The 24,013-nt window shown below is 35.7% G+C and overlaps 1 protein-coding gene across 1 annotated transcript in view; it reads right to left on the bottom strand.

The window, feature by feature from the left end:
- The window catches only part of CCDC178 (coiled-coil domain containing 178), a 364,772-nt gene extending 341,007 nt beyond the window's left edge, over positions 1–23,765 (bottom strand). The window contains exons 1-3 of the mRNA XM_061130911.1: positions 23,729–23,765; positions 9,365–9,454; positions 1,199–1,338 (exon numbers count right to left, since the gene is read on the bottom strand). Of these exons, the coding sequence (XP_060986894.1) occupies positions 1,199–1,338; positions 9,365–9,454; positions 23,729–23,765 (267 nt within the window). The remainder of the gene's footprint in view (positions 1–1,198; positions 1,339–9,364; positions 9,455–23,728) is intronic.
- Between the last annotated feature and the right edge of the window lie 248 nt (positions 23,766–24,013).

Here is a 24,013-nt window from a genome sequence, read left to right as displayed (position 1 = left end):
GCACGTCACATGTTATCTAACACGGTATCATTATCACCATTCTCATCTAAGTTCAGAGAAGGCAATGGTACCCCACTCCAGTACTCTTGCCTGGAAAATCCCATGGACAGAGGAGCCTGGAAGGCTGCCGTCCCTGGGGTTGCACAGAGTCGGACACGACAAGCGACTTAGCAGCAGTAGCAGCATCTAAGTTCACAGAAGTTGCGGCTCTTAGGGCCGTGATCTTAAATTCTGCACTCTAACTCCTCTGAAAGGAAACAGCACCTTAGATCAAGCATGACGACGGCCCACTGGAACTCAGAGCCAGAAACAGTAAGAGTGATCAAGGAAAAGAAATAGCACAGATTTCTGGCCAACTTTTCTTCCTATCTGGGCAGTGTAGTTGTGAATTAATTACTTAGAAATGTAATATGAATAAAAGGTATGAGAAGGTTTTTAATCATTCCTAAATTATCCTTTGAAAATAATAGTTATAGTAACTTCAAGATTAAACCCCCTTCAGAATAATGAAGGCAAATTTTAACATTAAAAAGATAAAGAATCATTGTATTCTCTTTTAACAGACCTGTTAAGTATTTCTTTAAAACCAAATAACTCATTAAAAAAGGGCATTCTGTCCTTTTATACACCAATTTACTCATCTAGACATCTAATCAGTTTAGTGTCCCTGAAAAGGATGTAAATACTATTTAATTTACTAGTCAAGTTGGCTTATGGAAATTACTACTTAGCATGATTGCTGCTAAGATAAAGAACAAACATGCAGGAGAAAAAAAATCTGTTTAATAAGGTCATTTCACCCTTCTGAAGTGACACTATCAAAAACATGTTCAGACTAGTAAACTGTGCAACTAAGCAAAGATTCTATAAAGTCCAAGAATCATTAAAAATAAATAAATAAATAACTCCCTGGGTCCTTTAAGTAACAGACCCTTATAGGCCCTATATTGTTCTTTAGTCACTCAGTCATGTCTGACTCTCATGACCTCATGGACCGTAGCCCACCAGGCTCCTCTGCCCAGGGGATTTCCCAGGCAAATACTACAGGGGTGGGTAGCCATTTCCTTCTCCAGGGGATCTTCCTGACCCACGGATTGAATGGGCATGAATTGCTTGGTAGGTGGATTCTTTACCACTGAGCCACCAGGGAAACCTATAGACCCTATACAAAAATTTCAGCATGTTAGATATGACTTGCCCGTTTCAGATGCTCCTGTATTTTAGACTCCATATCTTCAATGTGTGCAATCATCTTGTTGACACATGGAGCCGGGATGTTTACTAAAGCACAGCTTTCACGTCGGCATGGGTAGCCAAAATAAAGGCCTTTATTCAGCTCTACAGGTAAAGCAGACAGAGGACATCAGTTCACAGTTATATACAGAAAAGTAAACCTTGATCTTCAGAATGCACAAAAAGTTTCTGCTTTACTAGCATTAACACTCCAACTCCAATCAACAGATTGATAAATGTCAGAGAATTACAGAATGAACCTTCCAATAATCTGAAAACTAAAATAAAATGATCATTTATAACACAAAATGTAACAAATAAAAATAAGCCTAAGAAGTGAGAAGAAAACGTCAGGAAAATTTAAAAGTTGAAGTGTTCCAAGGCATCATGAAAAAAGACAGAAAAAAGGCGGAAAATCGGTTAATCCATTTGTTTCTACATAGACCTTGAATCACTTAAGAAATGACTTTGACATATATTTTAAATTCTCCTCTCAAAGAGACACCACATGTTCCAGTGTAAATAATATCCAACCACTCATGCATTGAAGTTCTTCCTTAAATTCAGCATGGTTTCCCCTGCTGAAAAAATAAATAAATAAAAGCAGGTCCCCATCATCCTCATAATAACCTCATTTTCTACCCTCCATTTCTGAAAATTGAAGTCTCATGTGAAGAGTGATTGATGTTCTCACTGTGGCATTCAAGTTGTCCTCATCATAAAATCCACTCAGTCTGATGTGCCTCAGTGATTCTAATCCTGGCATGTCCCGAATCAACTGAAGGTTGCAGAAGCACAGCAAAGTTGTCCATGAAGCTCCACCAAAGTGCTTACTTGCAGTCCTGTGGCCTCTAAGGACTCTTTTGAGCTGGATTACAGCTGCAATCACTGATCTTAAATGCAAGACACGAAATAGGCGTGGGGCCTCGGTGAGAACAGACTGATGTTCTCATTTCAGTTGACCTTGAGGAACACGGAAGCAATGCTGTTGCCTCCAGCCTGTGCCTTTTGTTTCAGTGTCAACACATAGAGATGGTAAATATTTTAGACAGCTTCATATAAACTGAAGTCTTTTAAATATCTTTAAATGAAATCTCAAAATATCCTCCTCCAAAAATAAATTATCTGTCAAAATGGCATAGGTTTCATTTATCAATGTGGCTATCCCACATGTTCATATCCTACATGCAGAATAATAGTCCATATAGGAAAAAAATACATATTTTTTACCTTTTTGAGCACTAAATATATGTACCAAACATGGGGCTACACTAAGCACTTTTGATGCCACATTTTATTTAATCTTCACAACAATCAGTTGAAAGGGGTTCTTGTCTTGATTTCATATATGAGGAAACCAAAGCTTAAAGAAGTTGCTATCTAAAGTGTTGCACTGCAAAGAGCTGAGAAGTGGGAGAGCTGGGACTTAAACTATTTCTCTCTGGCTTGGGAGTATACACAATACCATGAAGGTTGTTTTTATATTTAAAAATGTGGTGAAACAAAGAGAAGTGTTTCTAAAAGGATAGCTCACGGACATCTCAAAAGTTTCACGTCACTTGTTTGTGAAGTTTGAATGTTCTTTCAAGATATCAGTGCTGATATTCTAATGTATTTTACTTTGCTTTGACCATGGGGAACACACATACTTGGCGTGACTAATTTTTTGTTATATTCTATTTTGCCTCTTTATTTCATACACAGATGTACATTTTCATCTCTGTAACACTCAGAGGACCAAAAAAGAAAAAAACCAAGCTGATAAAAGTTACATATTGATCTCTTATCAAAATATCCTAATACAGGCATATTGTCCAGCCTTCTAAAAGTAGAGTTTTAATATACATTTAACAAGCAGGCAGTGTTCCTTATAGTCAAAGCATTTGTTTTGCTTCATTAAATGTGGAGGAAACAAGGATAACTATGACTCTTTTAACATTTTTATTCATGTGCCATTCTCAACCTACCAGATGAGTTATTCGTTAATTTCCAGAGCACTCCATGGTTTAGGATTAACATTTTACATATGGTAAAGTGGGGGAAAGGAAATATTGTAAAGTTAGAGTTTGCACTAAAAGTCTACAAAAGACATGGCACTACAAGTAGCACAACAAAGAACAAGAATCTCTGAGTTCTCATTACTGCTTTATCCTAATACTAAGGGTATGAGTTACAACGTTCCTTTCCACTTCTTTTTCATGTTACACACACTATAGATACACTTAGGTCACTAAACTTGCTATCTCTGGTCATTCATTTATCAGCTTGACTGACTGATAACTGTGATTCTTAAGATAAAATTAATCAATCTCTAACCTTAGATTTCTCACTGAATACATGAATCAGATGGCAGGGTGTTATATAAGATCATTTTCACCTACAACTCCAAGATACAATGAATTAACAGTTTTAGTCAAACATTAAGTTGATAGAGCTCTACCCTGTAAAGCCTGTGCATAAAAATTTGGGTAAATATTTTAAGAATTAAAGTCAGGCGGGACACTCATTCTCTCTAAAAATCAGCCCAACTCCAACATCCTTGCTCAGAATCGATGCATAAGAGTAAGATCCTTCTGGACCTAACCAGAGTTGAGGTTTGTTGAGACTGCAACATGAAACTTCCATTTGAGAAAAAATATGGATGGTCTGATTGTGTGGGCAAAGGGTTGTTTATGTTCATTAACTGCCAACTCTCTTCGCTCAATGAATTAGATCCTTACACAGTTTATTCACACAGCCTATAATTTAAGATTTTATCACTACCATTCTTCCTTCTCTTCTGCTTTTAATATGTAATTCCTTTACATCCATCACTGAAATTATTGTATCACGCCTTTATCTCAAGTCAGTTCTCTGAGGAAAATCTCTTACCCAAACACAATTTTTTTTTTCTCACATTCCATTACCCCTTTTAATATCCTGGTTTTCTTCCAAAATGCAGAATAAGCTAGTGCTCATAAGTTTAGAAATAATTTCTTCTCCTTGCAAAGCCTCTGTGTGATGAAGAGAAAGTACTGTTACCTTTTTTTTAATGAAAAACAAAGCTCCTTTTAGTTTTGTTATACACTGGCGGTGGGGGAACGTAGGAAGAGACCTTTCCCTGAGTAAAGAATGAATGGGCAGATTGATAGAAATTATCCAATCTAAAGAAAAGAAATAAAAATGAAGAAAAAAGAACAGATCCTCAAGGAATTCTAGGGAAAAAATCAAACATAATCAAAGTCCAGCATATGTGAAGTTGAGGGTCTGGAAAGAGAAGAGAGGGAAATTTGGAGAGAAAAATATTTGAAGAAATAACAGCCAAAAAATTTCAAAATCTCATGAAAAACATCAACTCACACATCCAAGAAGCTCAACAAATTTCACACAATATGGAAACATAAAGAGAACTATGTCTGAAAACATCAACAGTTTAGTCAAACTGTTGAAAACCAATTAAAGAGGAAATCTTTAAAGCAGCCAGATACAAAAGGACATGTCCTCTATTATATAGAGAGGACATGGTATGAATAACTGCTATATTTCTCATCAGAAACAAGATAGGCCAGGACATAATAGAAAAAATAGTTTTAAAAAACAAGCAAGCAATTGGGAGAGTATTTCAGTTCGGTTCAGTCGCTCAGTTGCATCCTACTCTTTGCGATCCCACAGACTTCAGCACACCAGGCTTCCCTGTCCATCACCAACTCGCAGAGCCTACTCAAATTCATGTCCCTTGCATCGGTGATTCCATCCAACCATCTCATCCTCTGTTGTCCCCTTCTCCTCCCGCCTTCAATCTTTCCCAGCATCAGAATCTTTTCCAGGGAGTTGGTTCTGCACATCAGGTGGCCAAAGTATTGGATGTTCAGCTTCAGCATCAGTCCTTCCAATGAATATTCAGGACTGATTTCCTTCGGGATGGACTGGTTTGATCTCCTTGCAGTCCAAGGGACTCTCAAGAGTCTTCTCCAACTCCACAGTTCAAAGGCATCAATTCTTTGGCACTCAGCTCTCTTTATAGTCCAACTCTCACATCCATACATGACTACTGGAAAAACCATAGTTTTGACTAGATGGAACTTTGTTAGTAACGTAATTTTTAATATGCTGTCTAGGTTGGTCATAGCTTTTGTTCCAAGGAGTAAACATCTTTTAAGTAGTACTGAAACATAAACATTACCATATGTAAAACAGATAGCTAGTGAAAATTCACTGTATGACACAGGGAGCTCAAATCTGGTGTTCTGTGACAACATAGAGGGGTGGGATGGGCTGGGATGTCAGAGGGAGGTTCAAGAGGGAGGAGACATATGTACACTTAGGGCTGATTCATGTTGACATACAGCAGAAACCAACGCAACACTGTAAAGCAATTATCCTCCAATTAAAAATAAATACATTTAAAAAACTAAATAAAACAAACAAAAAAACAGATAGGAAAGAGGGAAGGAAGAGAGAGAGAAACATTGAAAAAACAAATTTGACTTCACCAATATCAAAACATTTAGCTTGCCTCAAAAAGCTATTACGATAAATGAACACACGAGCAAGAGTGGGAGGAAACAGATACATATCTGACAAATGACTTACATATGGAATGTGCAGAGAAAATTTACAACAGGAAAACAACCCAATAAAAAATGGGCATAAGACTGGACTTTTCCAAGAGATAACACAAAAATGACTAACAAGCATGTAAAAAGATGCACCACATCATTAATCATCAGAAAAGTGCATATTTAACTCACAGTGCAGTACAACTTCACAATCACTGGAATGCCAAAAATTTTAAAAATTGGCAAAGTCAGTATTAGTGAGAATACAGTACAGCAATAGGCTTCCCAGTTGGCTCAGTGGTGAAGAATCCACCTGCCAATGCCAGAGACACAGGTGACATGGGTTGGATTCTTGGGATGGGAAGATCCCCTAGAGGAGGAAATGGCAAATCCACTGCAGTATTCGTGCCTGAAAAATCCCACAGACAGAGGAGCCTAGCGGGCCACATTCTATGGGGTTGCAGTGTCAGATACGACTAAGTGACTGAGCACACACATACAGTACAACTGTAACTCATATGTTGCTGGTGGAACTGTCAATAACTTTTGGAAAACAGTTTGGCAGTTTCTTATAAAAGTTAAGTATACACTTATTGTATGACTCAGCACTCCACTTCTATGTATTTATCCAAGACAAATAAAAATATGTCCATAAGAAACTTATGTGTAATTATTCGTAACAGCTTTATGATAGCTCAAAATCAGAAAACCCAAAGTTTCCGTCAATGGCTATACAGCACTCATGCAAAGGAATACTACTGAGCAGTAAGATGAACAAACTGCTGATATATTCAACATTGAAACTACTAATATATTCAGCTACATGGATGAATCTCACAGACCTCTTTGTCATACTTTGAAAGAAACTGGACACAAAAGGACACACAAGTGGAATGATTCCACTTATTTAAAATTTTAAGATGGTGAAACTGAAATCATATCTGTGGCTATGAAGGGTGGGGTGAAGTGATAGTGAATACAAAAGACATGAACGTACTTTCTGAAAAGAGTATCTATACCGTTTAAGACAGTGGTTCAATGGGTGTCAAATCATTGACCCGTTTACTTAAATGAGTGGATTTTATTGTATTTAAATTTTCTCTCAACAAATCTGTTTGATAAAAAGACCAACAAACATTCCCTAGTGACAGAATTAAATAACCTTGTACCATTCTCCTCTTGACCACTAGCGCCACCTGGGAAGCCCTTGTTTACTGTAGCTCTCCTGACTTCTTTTCCCTTACATAAAAGAGTATGCCTCGGGGGAACTTGGGGGAACTTGCACATAGCTCATAATGGCTACAGACCTTGAATCTGCTGATCCAAATAAACTTCTCTTTTCTGGAGAACTATTTGATAGTTTGTTTGCTTAGGACAATAGTTTCCATATTCCTCCTGTACCCAAATAATTCTGCAGAGCACACTCAGACTCAAATTTTCGAGCAAAAGACTTGGCAACAAAACATCACCAATCAAATTCATACAGGACCAGAGACTAAGCAATAATGAAGTTCACACTTTTGAGTCTGAAATTCAAGATGCTTCTTGACTGCACCTTGATCATTTCAAGCTTTATGTTAACCAATTATCTTGATATTTCTGGATCTTTCCTATGCTGAATTCAAAGTAATCTACTTTTCCCATATTTTGTGTTATTTTACCACACTATTTGATTCATTCTCTTCTTCCTTAAATTCCATCCTCACATTTCATATACAAATACATCCTTCAATATTCAATTCAAATCTGTCCTTATTAACAGTTCTCTTAATTCTTAAAAGCCATACAAACAAATTGATGTTACTCAAAATACTGATGATACTTTTGTCCCACAGTATTCATTTGTCATACACTGCTCTGATATTGTGATTTAGAATGAAAGTGAAACTGAAAGTCGTTCAGTTGTGTCTGACTCTTTGTGACCCAGAGAGTCGCAAATTCTCCAGGCCAGAATACTGGAGTGGGTAGCCTTTCCCTTCTCCAGGGGATCTTCCCAACCCAGAAACTGAACCCAGGTCTCCCACATTGCAGGTAGATTCTTTACCAGCTGAGTCACAAGGGAAGCCCAAGAATACTGGAGTGGGAAGCCTATCCCTTCTCCAGCATATCTTCCTGACCCATTATCGAACCAGGATCTCCTGCATTGCAGGTGGATTCTTTACCAGCTGAGCCATCAGGGAAGCTCCCGTGATTTAGAATAAGCAGTATATATTTGGTCTTGATCTGTTTTTGGCACAGAGATGCTAAAACCCTTGCCATTTCCTAACCAATGACAGCAATTAAGATGTCAATTTTTGTACTAATGAGGTGATTTCTGGACCCCAGATAAGGATGGGGACTCAGGAGAACCAATCCTTTGATTACAGAGTTAGAATTTTCAGTCCCACCACCAACTTCTGACCCTTGTGGAGGGGAGAGGGGCTGGAGGGTGAATCAACAATCTGTGGTCAACGATTTAATCAATTCTGCCCATATGATGAAGACTCCATAAAAGTTCAACAGGACAGGGATCTGAGAGTTTCTCGGTTGGTGAATATATGGAGATTTGGGGGGACTGGCATGCTTAGAGACAACATCCCTTCCTCCGTATCTTGTGGAAGCTCTGTGACCTTCCTCCATATCTTGCCTTATGCCCCTCTTCCATCTGGCTGTTCCTGTGTTATATTCTTTTATAACAAACCAGTAACCTACTAAGTAAAATGTTTCTCTGAGTCCTGTGAGCCACTCTGGCAAATTAATCAAAACCTAGGTAGGCAGGGGTATAAAATGAAACCACTAATAATATATAGTAGTTGGTCAGAAGTACAGGTGATGAACTGGGCTTAAATTAACCAAAATTAAGATTAAATATTTTGATAAATATGGAGTTATCCATGAGAATGATCTGAGAAAAAATATGAAACACCATAGAATGGTGGCTCAGGTGGTAAAGAATCCACCTGCAATGTGAGAGACCCGGGTTTGAACCCTGGGTTGGGAAGAGCCCCTGGAGGAGGGCATGGCAGCCCACTCTAGTATTCTTGCCTGGAGAATTCCCAGGGACAGAGGAGCCTGGCGGGCTACAGTCTGTTGGGTCGCAAAGAGTTGGACATGACTGAGCAACTAAGCCCACAGCATACATAAAATGCATACATTTAACCATCTCTTTCTACTTCTTTCCACATAGGACACCAGAAACACTTTCTGAGCTAACGTTTAATGGAATCTCAATGAACAATTTTTAATTCTGGATTTCACAACCCAAAAACATTAGTCCTTCTTATTCTCATTCTAAGAAACATATCCTTAATGAACTGGAAAGTTTCCAGCACATGTCAGTCCTAACATGAAGGATAAAGAAACTGTTTATTTTAAACATTCATAAATTTCTGAAATTATAAACAATTCTTATGAATCAAATTTTAATGAACAATACACTATTAATAAAATTTATTAAAATATTATGTCCATATATTAGATATCAGTACTTTGTTAACTATTAATGATATTTAGGTTTATTTCTTAATAAAAATATAACATTGGCATCACAAGCAAATGAGTGAATATAAATACAGTTTACATAGGTTACTATGCAATTTAGATTCTGCCCTCACCTTCAGTGTTTGTCATCTTATCTTCATGAGTAACCTCAACAGCTTCCTCAGGGTTAGCAAATTGAACCAAAGCTTGTGATCTGGCATTGTCTTTTTAAAAGGAAACAAAAATTTCAGTGAGTAGTCAATATATACATTTAAAATAAGCAAAATAATGTACAAAACTATGTTGTAAAAGTGTTGTCCTTGAAAGAGCAACTATAATATTGATATTAAAAACATAGTAGAATATCCTCAGATGTTTCATTTTTCGATTGGCTTAAATCTTACAAAAAGGTATTCAAAATAGCACACAGCTATTAAAAGCAGAAAGCTCATTCAGAGTAACATCACCAAAATGATGGGGTTGGAGACCCTAGCTTCCATCTACCAATAATCATTAACAATCAGACATACAAACAAAAACAGCCTTGGGAAGTCTCAAGAGTCCACTTAAGAAACTTAAGCCACATGGACCAAAAATATAAAAAACAGAATACCAACACGCAATGGGAAGGAAGACAGCTTCATTTTGTCTGACACTGGTCATGCCAAGAGAAAACTCTGGTCTGAAATAGTCCCTCTCCCTGGGAAAGTGTGAGCTACCAGCTTCCCTTTGGGGGCACTGAAATGATACACAATTCTTATGAATCAAATTTTGGGAGAAATGCACAAAGGATAGTCTTTTATTTCATCCCACTTAGAGATCAGCAAAGCTGAGAGGCATAAAGATGGCCTGGCACAGGAAGAATGGCAAAGGCTATCAACATCAGGCATGAAGCAGCAATGATCAAGCCTCCCAGTGCCTGCTCTGCCGAGGACCTCAGCTTCTTTGCTGGCAAACTTGTCTTTCAGAATTGAAAAAGAATGAGTTTCCTGACAAAAAACTGAGAGAGTTCATCACTATTTGACCCACTTTATAAGAAATGCTGAAAGGAGTTTTTCAAGTTAAGAGGACATGAATTAGTAACACAAAAATAGAAACATAAAACAAATTGGTAAAGGTAAATGTATATTCAAATACAGAATACTCCAATACTATAGTGAGGTATTAAATATTTAACTCTAGGAATACTAAAATAGCTATAACTGCAATAATTTATTAATAGATACAAAATATAAAAGATTTAAATTATGACATCAAAGACACAAAATTTGGAGGTGGGTTATTTAAAAGGGTAGAGTTTTTGCATGTGATTGAAATTAAGTTGCTATCAGCTCAAGATAGACTGTTACATCTATAAAATAATTCATTTAAGCCTTAAAGAAACCACAAAGCAAAAACATATAGTAGACACACAAAGAAAAAAAAGGGAATCAGAGTATACTGCTATGAAAAATCATCAGTTCAAAAAGGAAGACAGCAAGAGAAGAACATAAACAAAAGAACTACAAAACACGCATAAAATATCAACAAGATGCCATGAAGAAATCCTCATCTATCAATAATCACTTTAAATGAAAATGAATTAAACTATCCAATAAAAAAGCAGAGGGATTGAGCAAATTCAAAAAAAATAACAAGATGTATCTATATATATGCTACTACAAGAGACTCATTCCAGATTTAAGGGCACATATAAGCTCAAAGTGAAGGGATGAAAAAATACATTCCTTGTAAATGGAACCAAAAAATATCAGAGACAACTGATACATAAATGTATATTACCTTATACATTCGTGTGTCAGACAAAGCAAATCCATTTACAATAGCATGAAAAGAATAAAGTGCACAGGAATAAACTTAACCAAGCAACTGAAACATCCATACACAAAAAAACTGTAAGATACTGGTGAAAGAAATTGAAGAACAACAAATAAGTGGAAAAATTTACTCTTCATAAATGAGAAGAGTAAATACTGTTAAAATGTCCACTCAATTCAATTCTTATCAAAATTTCAATAGCATGTCTCACAAAATTTTTTAAAAATCCTAAAATTCTCTTGAAATATCAACAGACTCCTACAAAAAAAAAAAAAAAGACTCCTAATAGCCAAAAGCATCACACTTCCTTATTTCAAACTGCATTACAAATTGCACTACAAAATGTACTGCATCTATAATAATCAGAACAGCATGGTACCTAGAGGGTAACAGGCAGGAAGGCCAGGGGTCTCCAAACAGAGGAAACAGGCTGCAAGTGTCTTTTAAAATTTTGTGTTGCTATGCCCACACCTGGTTCCACCTTAAGTTAACTTTTCTCAAACCTTGAGCTAACCAATTTGTTTTTCTTATGGAAATGTTTTTCTTAAGCTATGTTAATGAAACTATGTATTTGCTTTGGAATTTGCCTTTCTTCAAAACGGTTCCACCTAAGACTAACTTTTTTTTCTTTTCTCAAACCTTGGGCTAATAATAGCTCATAAAACCAGTATTCATATCAATTGTTTCATGATTGGGGGATGACACACCTCATGCCATCCTAAATCAAAAAGGCATATTGTGGGAGAGGGGCCTGGTGAAACCCTCAGCCTTGAGGTGTCTCTCTCATCTGATTAACAGCTTTCTAACCAGTCCATCCTAAAGGAGATGGACAGGGTGGGTATTCATTGGAAGGACTGATGCTGAAGCTGAAACTCCAGTACTTTGGCCACCTCACATGAAGAGCTGACTCATTGGAAAAGACCCTGATGCTGGGAGGGATTGGGGGCAGCAGGAGAATGGGACGACAGAAGATGAGATGGCCAGATGACATCACTGACTCGATGGGCATGAGTTTGAGTAAACTCCGGGAGTTGGTGATGGACAGGGAGGCCTGGCGTGCTGTGATTCATGGGGTTGCAAAGAGTCGGAAGTGACTGAGCGACTGAACTGAACAGACATAAAGCAGCTTGCTAAAACTAGCAAAGGGGGCACTCTCCATCCCCCTCCTGATGTCTGTGTCAGAAGCTGTCTCTGTCGCTTTTCATACTTTAATAAAACTCTGCTACACAAAAGCTCTTGAATGATCAAGCCTGGTCCCTGGTCCTGAAGTCAAATCTTCTTCAGAGATCACGAATCCGACACCATTCACTGTAAAATATCAGTACTGGCATGAAAACAAATGCATAGATGAATGGAACAAAATACAGAATCCAGAAATAAACGATGGGGGAAATGAGGAGATGTTGGTCAAAGGGAACAGTTGTAAGAGGAAAACTTCAGATCTAAATTACAACATGGTGACTATAGTTAACTGTATTGTATTGTATACTTGAAAATAGAAATAAGAATAGATTATATAAACATTTTTCCATAACAACAAAATGATAATTATGTGAAGTAAAGGATATGTTCAATGATCTTATTGTGGTAAACATTTTACAATACATACAAACATCAAATCACCATAGTGTACAACTAAATTTATACAAGATGGCTTCCCTGGTGGCTCAGAGGTAAAGAATCTGCCTGCAATTCAGGAGACCTGGGTTCGATCCCTGGTTCAGGAAGATTCCTGGAGAAGGAAAAGGCAACCCACGCCAGAATTTTTGCCTGGGAAATCCCAAGGACAGAGGAGCCTGGAGGTCTACAGTCCATGTGGTCGCAAAGAACTGGACATGACTTAGTGACTGCATGACGACAGGACAAACTTAAAACGTTACATGTCAATTCCATCTCAATAAAGCTGGGAAAATAAAAATAAATAAATAAATTTATTCAAACAGCAAACAGGTAAGTCATTATGTGCCAATAGAGAAAGCAGTCCAATGTACATTGCTAAATGAAAATTAGCAAGACACAGATCTGTAAGTTTTTACATCACTTTTTGTTTTTAAAAAGAGATACAGACATTGATAGATATTTATAGATGCATATAAAATACATTGGTCAAAAAATTGTTAGGATTGGTTATTCATGGGAAGAAGGAACATACAGACAGGGGCGGGGAATTTATCTATTTTATTGTAAAATCTCTGAAATGTTTAAAAATTCTCAAATAGAAGAGTTTATTATTGTTTGTTTGATGGTATCCTATAAAGTTAAATACATTTCCTACAAATTTAAATAGATTTACTCTACAATGCAGCAATTCCACTGAACTACCCTTTTACCCAAGATAATTAAATATCCAAGGACATCTGTGATAGCTTTGATAGTAACAGAAACTGGAAACCTAAATGTCCATCTCTAGAAAAATAAACTTTTAAAAAATATTGAGTAGTTATATAATAGTATAATGCTGAGTAGTAAAAACAATGAGCTAGTAATACCCGGAGTAACACCGGTGAAACTCAAAAGTACATAGAAAAAAAATAATCATAAAAAAGGGTATTATATAATTCCATTGTTATGAGGCCTAAAAAAAGAGAAAACTAAACTCTTATATATCAAGATAGTGGTTATCTCCAGAAGGTAGAAACTTTCAGGGGTGATGAATATATCTTCTATCTAAAATGGGGGGATGTACACATTTATTGAAATGCATTAAATTATTAATTTAACATTTGTGCATTTCACTGTATGTAAATTATAAGATAAAAATAGATTCTTTGACTCTAATAGTAGTAAAATACTTTGATAGATTATACAGATATAAGGGCTTCCCTGGTAAAGTATCCGCCCACAATGTGGGAGACCTGGGTTCAATCCCTGGGTTAAGAAGATCCCCTGGAGAAGGGAATGACTACCCACTTCAGTATTCTGGCCTGGAGAATTCCATGGACTATATAAGTCCAAGGAGTCTCAAAGAGTCAGACCTGACTGAGCGACTTTCACTTTCACTTTTACAAATATAAATAAAGATTTATGCTAATATTTAATAATAGAATATTTATGTACCAAATCCCACTAAAAATAAAAACAAAGCAGAAGTATATTTACAGCAAGAATATGCAAAACATTAAAGAAATTTCAGCTGTTGCAATAGTATAAAAATGATAAAATGTAGTGCTATGAAAGTATTAATAACTACCTTGAATGCTTTAAATTTTTCCAAAAAAACAGCCAAGCAAAAATTATATTAATAACAGAAAAAATTATAAATAAACAATACACATTTTCCCCTGAGAAAGAGAACTTGACATGACCAAATTTTGAAGGAATCTAGAACTTGAGCTAAATAATATTGAAAGTTACTATTTTACAACTCAAGCTAGAGTTAATAAAGAAATATTTATGTGTGTGCAATAATACAGCAACATCATATTTAAAAAATAGTGCAATTTTTAGCACAAACAAAATTTAGAGAAAAAATACAATGTGAGATTTTCACTCTTCATCATGAATCTATGGCATATACAGTTTAGAATAATGAAATTATACATAGCATTAGATGAATACAATATGACAAAATTTATATATGTACTATGAATGCCATACAGATGTGGAATAACTGATTTTAAAGGTAATATTTTTCAACATACTAATTAAATCAGGATGCATCTTAAAATTCAAGGTAGGTCCTAGTTTAACTGACTGCTTTTTATTTCTTAGGCACTTATAAAATAATGGTGAATTGTACAATTAAAAGCATCTAATAGTCTATGAAATAGAATTTCACAGCATCTTGAATGAATGTACCATAACTCACTAAACCAATAAAGATGGAAAGATCTCAGTAAAATGAGATTGACAAATATTTATTAACATGTACTTGATAATCAACTGCAATATATTAGTTTATTTAATTATTTATTATAAGGCATATTCATTTCCATTTTACACGAGTAAACTATGCCCAGGAATGTAGTGAACAAAACCAGGTTAACAAAGTTAATAACTGACGAAATGAAGATTAAAACTTAACTAGTCACAAAGTCTTTTCAATTACATAACATTTTTCAAATTCTGTTCAAAATATATAATTCATATATATGTATAACTGAATCACTTTGCTGTACATCTGAAACTAACACATTTTTAATCACCTATACTCTAATATAAAATAGTTAAATATATATATGCAAATATATATAAAATCCAATGATACTCTATAATATAAAATAAAAAGTTAAATATATAGATGCATATATATATATATTCCAATGATACTCTAATAAGTATATAAAGAAAAGATTCTATGATCAAATAACATGGTTTAAGCAAGCATCTTCACTATAGAACATTTCAGGACTTTCAATGTTAGCGCTTATAAAAAAAATTTCAAAGTAAAAGGCAAATTATATATAATTTTCCAGCTTTATTTTACCTCAGAATCATTTTTTCCCTTAAGCATAACATAGAATTTATATATAGCAAGACCCTCTTTGAGGAATATCCTAAAGCACATTATCTCTCAAATTTTGGAGGAAACAGAATTTAAGAGGGGATTAAAATTGTTAAGCCAGAAAAATTTCTCTCATATAAAATAAGATTCAATATAAAATAATGGGGTACAGTACTCATATTTCTTGGAATGGCAGGATAGGTTTATTAAATCAATTTTTTCATATATCATGATGATATATGTCATGTCTTTTTAATTATGATCATTAAATAAACACATGAGAGAAAAGCTGAACAAGACAGAAAACACCAGGAAAAAATCAAAGGAGATAGGAACCTAGAATTTTCTCTGGAGCACCAGAGCATAAAAATGACAATTACATAAAGGTCATTTGCAGTTCCTGAAAACCTTGGACTGGGTCCAAAGATGTTTGATGACATATAAGTGACAGAAACTAATAAAGTCTAGTCTCAAGAATTCTTAAAGTTCTATGGACAGAATATCAATGAGCTTGGATAAGAAAATTTTGTTCTTTATTTTCAAATACTCTTGTACTTCTTATAAAGTACTTTTTGTATTTTTTACAATACACTAAAAATATATTCTCAAAACAGAGAGTGTAAGCTTCAACAGACTTCAAAGGGCCTACAGCACAAAAAACCGTTAAATTTCTTAACTTCCAACTAAACTGTAAAATTCACACTGACTTTGGACAGCAAAGGGCTACGAGTCTCAGAGTAAAAACACTGATGAAAGAAATCAAAGAGGACACAAACAGATGGAGAAACATACCGTGTTCATGGATTGGAAGAATCAATATTGTCAAAATGGCTATTCTACCCAAAGCAATCTATAGATTCAATGCAATCCCTATCAAGTTACCAACGGTATTTTTCACAGAACTAGACCAAAGAATTTCACAATTTGTATGGAAATACAAAAAACCTCGAATAGCCAAAGTAATCTTCAGAAAGAGGAATGGAACTGGAGGAATCAACCTGCCTGACTTCAGACTCTACTACAAAGCCACAGTCATCAAGACAGTATGGTACTGGCACAAAGACAGAAATATAGATCAATGGAACAGAATAGAAAGCCCAGAGATAAATCCACGGACCTATGGACACCTTATCTTTGACAAAGGAGGCAAGGATATACAATGGAAAAAAGACAACCTCTTTAACAAGTGGTGCTGGGAAAACTGGTCAACCACTTGTAAAAGAATGAAACTAGAACACTTTCTAACACCATACACAAAAATAAACTCAAAATGGATTAACGATCTAAATGTAAGACCAGAAACTATAACACTCCTAGAGGAGAACATAGGCAAAACACTCTCCGACATAATTCACAGCAAGATCCTCTATGACCCACCTCCCAGAATATTGGAAATAAAAGCAAAACTAAACAAATGGGACCTAATGAAACTTAAAAGCTTTTGCACTACAAAGGAAACTATAAGTAAGGTGAAAAGACAGCCCTCAGATTGGGAGAAAATAATAGCAAATGAAGAAACAGACAAAGGATTAATCTCAAAAATATACAAGCAACTCCTGAAGCTCAATTCCAGAAAAATAAATGACCCAATCAAAAAATGGGCCAAAGAACTAAATAGACATTTCTCCAAAGAAGACATACAGATGGCTAACAAACACATGAAAAGATGCTCAACATCACTCATTATTAGAGAAATGCAAATCAAAACCACAATGAGGTACCCATTACACGCCAGTCAGGATGGCTGCTATCCAAAAGTCTACAAGCAATAAATGCTGGAGAGGGTGTGGAGAAAAGGGAACCCTCTTACACTGTTGGTGGGAATGCAAACTAGTACAGCCGCTATGGAAAACAGTGTGGAGATTTCTTAAAAAACTGGAAATAGAACTGCCATATGACCCAGCAATCCCACTTCTGGGCGTACACACTGAGGAAACCAGATCTGAAAGAGACACATGCACCCCAATGTTCATCGCAGCACTGTTTATAATAGCCAGGACATGGAAGCAACCTAGATGCCCATCAGCAGATGAATGGATAAGGAAGCTGTGGTACATATACACCATGGAATATTACTCAGCCGTTAAAAAGAATTCATTTGAACCAGTCCTAATGAGATGTATGAAACTGGAGCCCCTTATACAGAGTGAAGCCAGAAAGATAAAGAACATTACAGCATACTAACACATATATATGGAATTTAGAAAGATGGTAACAATAACCCCATATGCAAAACAGAAAAAGAGGCACAGAAATACAGAACAGACTTTTGAACTCTGTGGGAGAACAGCATGTATACTATCTATGGTGAAACAGATCACCAGCCCAGGTGGGATGCATGAGACAAGTGCTCCGGCCTGGTGCACTGGGAAGACCCAGAGGAATCGGGTGGAGAGGGAGGTGGGAGGGGGGATCGGGATGGGGAATACGTGTAAATCTATGGCTGATTCATATCAATGTATGACCAAAAAAAAATAATAATAATAAAAAACAAAATAAAAAATAAAAAAAAATAAAAGAAATAAACAGAAACATAAACCACCTCAACAACCTTTAAAAGAACTCAAAGAACTAGAGTGAAATGTTCTCTATGTTGAGTGTACACTAAAAAGAAAGCAAAAACAAAAAATCTCATCCCTGTGACTTTGGGCGGTCCTCACTTGAAGATTAGATTTTCTTCATTGGAAAGTCCATGGAACTCTCAAGTCACGAACATTTTTTAAGTTTGGACCCTATCAGTAGAGCTCTAGCTTCCTGGCAGATGCAAAAGCAAATGTAACACAGAAGAAATCATGTATTTCTTAGGCTTCATGAAATGCCCAGAAATAATTTCCCAAGAACAATAATTACTATAGAGTCAAAAGTAATCAACTACAAAACAATAGTACACACCACAACTCAAATAACACAAAAAATCAATATGAGGTGGACTGAAAGCTAAATGTGAAAGTCAAAACCCAAAAATGTTGAGACAGAATGTGGATGGATATCTGCATAATCTCAGGGTAGAGACTGTCTTAATAACATATAAAAAGAAACAGACATATAAAGAAGAAAAAAGACATATAGATAAAAAAAATATAGAAAGAAATAGCATATTAAAAGCTTGAAAAAATAAAACTTTTGTCCATCAAAAGGCGATACTAAATAATAAGTAAATTAAAAGTACAAGGCACAAGTATAAGAGGATATTAGCTACATATAATTGATTTCAGGCTATTATTCTCATTAAATTAAGAACTCTTACAATCAAGAAGAGAAAAGATGTGACTCATTAGAAAATCAGAAAAAAAGACACAAATAGTCAATTTTGAAAAAAATAAAAACAAAATGTCCAAAAGCACATAAAAAAATTCAACTTCATAGCAGACAGGAAAATTCAAATTAAAATCACAATTAGATACACTTAAGTAATATGAAAACGGCCAATGATTTAAAAGTGTAGTAATATCAAGTGTAGAAAGAAAATGGAGCAACTGGAACATTCCTACACTGCCATGGCACTAGAAATTAGCAAGTGTATTATTCAATAAAGTCAACGACACACATACCATGTACCTATCAGTTCTGTTAGTAAATATATCTTAGTCACACAGAATATGTGTACAAGGATGTTTCCAGAGCACCGTTTGAAATAAATAAAAATTTTTCAGGCAAGAATCCTGCAGTGGATTGCCATTTCCTCCTTGATGGGATCTTTGCAACCTAAGGATTGGACCCAGGGATCAGACCCACATCTCCTGCATCTTTTGCAATGGAGGCAGATTCTTTACTGCTAAGCCATTCATGCTTATAAAAATTACCAAATCACCATCAGAAGGTTCAAACAAGAGTAAATAAAAAAATTAAATAAGCATATAAAAATTACTTTTTTCTAATGTAAATTAGAGCAACTTTAAATTTCAATTAGAGCAATTTTAAATTTATATTAGATAAATTGTGGCAAGAATACACAGAACTATGCAAAAAAAGATCTCTATGACCCAGAAAACCATGATGGTGTGATCACTCACCTAGAGCCAGACATACTGGAATGCTAAGTCAAGTGAGCCTTAGGAAGCATCACTACGAACAAAGTTAGTGGAGGTGTGGAATTCAAGTTCAGCTATTTCAAATCCTAAAAGATGATGCTGTGAAAGTGCTGCACTCAAAATGCCAGCAAATTTGGAAAACTCAGCAGTGGCCACAGGACGGAAAAGGTCAGTTTTCATTCCAATCCCCAAAAAAGACAATGCCAAAGCACGCTCAAACTACTGCACAATTGCACTCATTTCACACACTAGCAAAATAATGCTCAAAATTCTCCAAGCTAGGCTTCAACAGTACATGAATTGTGAACTTCCAGATTGTCAAGCTGAATTTAGAAAAGGCAGAGAAACCAGAGATCAAATTGCCAACATCCACTGGATGATAGAAAAAGCAAGAGAATTCCAGAAAAATATCTACTTTTGCTTTATTGACTACGCCAAAGCCTTTGACTACCTAGATCACAAAAAACTGTGGAAAATTCTTCAAGAGATGGGAATACCAGACCACCTGACCTGCCTCCTGAGAAATCTGCAGGCAGGTCAAAAAGTAACAGTTAGAACTGGACATGGAACAACAGACTGGTTCCAAATAGGGAAAGGAGTATGTCAAGGCTGTATACTGTCACCCTGCTTTTTTAACTTATATGCAGAGTACATCATGAGAAACGGTGGGCTGGAAGAAGCACAAGCTGGAATCAAGACTGCTGGGAAAAATATCAATAATGTCAGATATACAGATGACACCACCCTTACGGCAGAAATTGAAGAAGTACTAAAGAGCCTCTTGATGAAAGTGAAAGAAGAGAGTGAAAAAGTTGACCTAAAACTCAACATTCAGAAAACTAAGATCATGGCATCCAGTCCCATCACTTCATGACAAATAGATGGGGATACAATGGAAACAGTGAGAGACTATTTTTCTGGGCTCCAAAATCACTACAGATGGTGACTGCAGCCATGAAATTAAAAGACGCTTACTCCTTGGAGGAAAAGTTTGACCAGCCTAGACAGCATATTAAAAAGCAGAGACATTACTTTACCAACAAAGTTCCACCTAGTCAAAGCTATGGTTTTTCCAGGGGTCATGTATGGATGTGAGAGTTGGACTGTAAAGAAAGCTGAACACTGAAGAATTGATGCTTTTGAACTGTGGTGTTGTAGAAGACTCTTGAGAGTCCCTTGGACTGCAAGGAGATCAAACCAGTCCATCCTAAAGGAAATCAGTCCTGAATATTCATTGGAAGGACTGATGCTGAAGCTGAAACTCCAGTACTTTGGCCACCTGATGCGAAGAACTGACTCACTGGAGAAGACCCTGATGCTGGGAAAGATTGAAGGCGGGAGAAAGGGACGACAGAGGATGAGATGGTTGGATGGAATCACCGACGCAATGGACATTAGTTTAGTAGGCTCAGGAGTTGGTGATGGACCGGGAAGCCTGGCATGCTAAAGTCCATGGGGTTGCAAAAAGTCAGACACGACTAAGCAATTTACCTTAACTGAACTGAACTATATAATAATGGTTAGATATGATGTGGTATGTTGTGGCAATACTGATATACCCACACTGCTAATAATTTGATACATTTGTGGAAAACAGTATTTGTGGTTCTTTGAAAAGATTAACAAAACTGACAAACTTTAGCCCAGCTAACCAAGGGAACAAAAAAGTCAACACTCAAAGTACTAAAAGCTAGAATGAAAGAAGGATATTACTAACTTAGCAAGTAGTTTATAAGAGAATACTATAAACAAGACTCTGCCAATTAATTCGATAATCTAAATGAAATGAACAAATTCCTAGAAAGCCACAAACTACCAAAACTGAGTCAAGGAAAAATAAAAAGTCTGAATAGAACTATAACAAGTAAAGAAACTAAAACAATAACAAAAAAAATCCTCCCACAAAGAAAAACTCCTTGAATACAAGGTTTCATTGGTGAACATCTTCAAATATTTAAAGACTGTTTCACTAAAACTTCATAAATTTTGCCAAAAAAATGAAAGAGGAGCAAACACTTGCTAAATATATATATATATGAGCCCCATATAACCCTGACAGCAAAACTAGACAAATACACTACAAGAAAATAAGAATATACAAAAAATAATTCCTTAGGAATATAGATCCTCACAACAAACTACCAAACCTAGTCTAGAGGCATGTTAAAAGAATTTATACATCATGTCCAAGTGAGAAGTAGTCCAGAAATATTTCAACACGTAAAAATCAAGCAGTGCAATATAGATAATAATATTAATAAAAGGAAGAAACCAACAGATTTCAATAGATGCAGAAAAAATTTTGACTCTTGATTTAAAAAAAAAAAAAACACTCAACAAAATAGTAAGAGTAGAAAACTTGCTCAACATGATTTTTTTACCTTGTAAAAAATCCATACCTAACATAAGATATTACAGTAAAGAATGAAGTTTCTTTCCCCTAAGACCAGGAAAAAGACAATCATATCTATACTCTTCCAGTTTTATTCAACACTGTTCTGCAGGTTTGAGTGAGTCATTAGGAAAGAAAGTGAAATAAAAAGCATACAAGATACAGTAAAACCATCAAAAAAAATATTTAGGAATAAAATTAACAAAATAAGTGCAAGGCTCATTTGGCTTAAGTTTCACTAGAATCTACAAAATGGTGAAAAAAATAAATATCTAAAATAATAGAAAAATACCTTGCATTAGTGGATTCTAAGACATAATTTTTTGAAGACATCAAAACTCTTCAAAATGATCTACTGGTTCAATGCAACTTCTATCAAATTTCAATAGCCCTTTCTCCCCAGAAATTCTCAAACTGACCCTAATATTAACATGGAAATGCAAGGGACCCAGTTTAGTTGAATTAATCTTGAAAAAGAAGAGCAAACTTGGAGGGATCATACTTCCTGATTTCAAAAATTACTACAAATCTATAATAATCAGCCAGTGTGGTACTGTCATAAAGACAAACATGTAGCTCAATGGAATAGAATTGAGATTCCTGATATAAACCCATAGTTACAGTCAGTTGATTTTTACAAGCATGCCAAGACTATTCAGTGAGGAAAGAACAGTCAGTTTTCAACAGTCAGTACTGGGTAAATGAATGCAAAAGAATGAATTTTGACTCCTACCTCAAACCATGTACAAAAATTAACTCAAAATGGATTATAAACTTAACTACAAAACTATAACTCTTATAAGAAAACATAGGCATGAATATATGTGAAAAGGAGGAGTAAATATATATTACCTTGGATATGACATCAAAGGGACAATTTAAAATTTTATATATATCATGAAAATAAAAATTTTGTGCTGCAAAGAGCACTATCAAGAAAGTGAAAACATTAACTGAATCACTTTGCTGTACACCTGAAACACTGTAAATCAACTACATCTCAATTTTTAAAAATTCATATAAAAACTCCAAAAAAGGAAAGTGAAAACACAACCCTCACTACAAGCAAAAACATTTGTAAATCATGTATCTAACAAAAGTCTAGCTTCTAAAAAATATAAAGAATTAGTATGACTCAATAGTAGAAAAATACTAACAACCCAATTTAAAAATGGCAAAAGATATAGAGGTTTTCTCCAAAGAAGATACACAAGTGGCAGCAGAGATATTTAAAGATCCTCATCATTAATTATTAGAGAAATGGAAATCAAAACCACAAAAAGATGTCATTTCACACCCACTAAGATTGCTCTAATAAAGCTTTTAAAAAACTAACAGAATAACAAGTGTAGACAAGGGGTAGAAAAACAGGAATCCTCATATATTGCTGTTTGGAGTGTAAAATATTGCAGCTGCTTTGGGGAAAAAAATTGGCAATTACTCAGAAGGCCAAACATCAAGTTACCAAACGACCCAATTCTATCCAATGCAAACAGAAATGAAAACAGATGTCCATATAAAAAACTTGCACTTCAGTATTCATAACAACATTATTCATAACAGCCCCAAAGTGGAAATAATTCAAATACCCATCTACTGATGAATTTATAAAATAATATGTGGAATATTCATACAATGGAATATTATTCAGACACAAAAAAGAATCTCGACATAATTCTAATTTAAAACAAGAAAAACAAAGCCAACTGTTTCACCCATTCATTTATATGAACTCTCCGAAACAGCCTCCCATCCCTCCTCACCACACCCCCACCCACCAAATAAGTCCCTGCTGTGAAAGCAATTCTGTTACCTCTGAAATCCTGATTAAACCTCAGGAGAAAGGCCATCAAGCGTTAACATTGACAGGTAGCACCCAGTGTGCCCCTGAATCCCATAGGCGGAGCACCCCTGCCTCTCGACGTTCTCGCGGTATCTTGAGAAATCCCCGCTGGACGCTGCGGGCAATCATGGCCGAGCAGGTGCCGCTCCAGGAAGTGTCCAGGAAGTTGTGCAGCGGCGATGCCTTCCTTCAGGCCTCTGCGTTTGCACGTCTCCGCCGCACCCTGCCTGGGGTGCTGGTGCCGGCAAACACTCC

The sequence above is a fragment of the Dama dama genome, chromosome 27 (genome assembly GCF_033118175.1).
Source record: "Dama dama isolate Ldn47 chromosome 27, ASM3311817v1, whole genome shotgun sequence".
Lineage (NCBI taxonomy): Eukaryota > Metazoa > Chordata > Mammalia > Artiodactyla > Cervidae > Dama > Dama dama.
The sequence above is the reverse complement of the archived record's forward strand: the minus strand, read 5'-3'. Positions and strand labels throughout refer to the sequence as shown.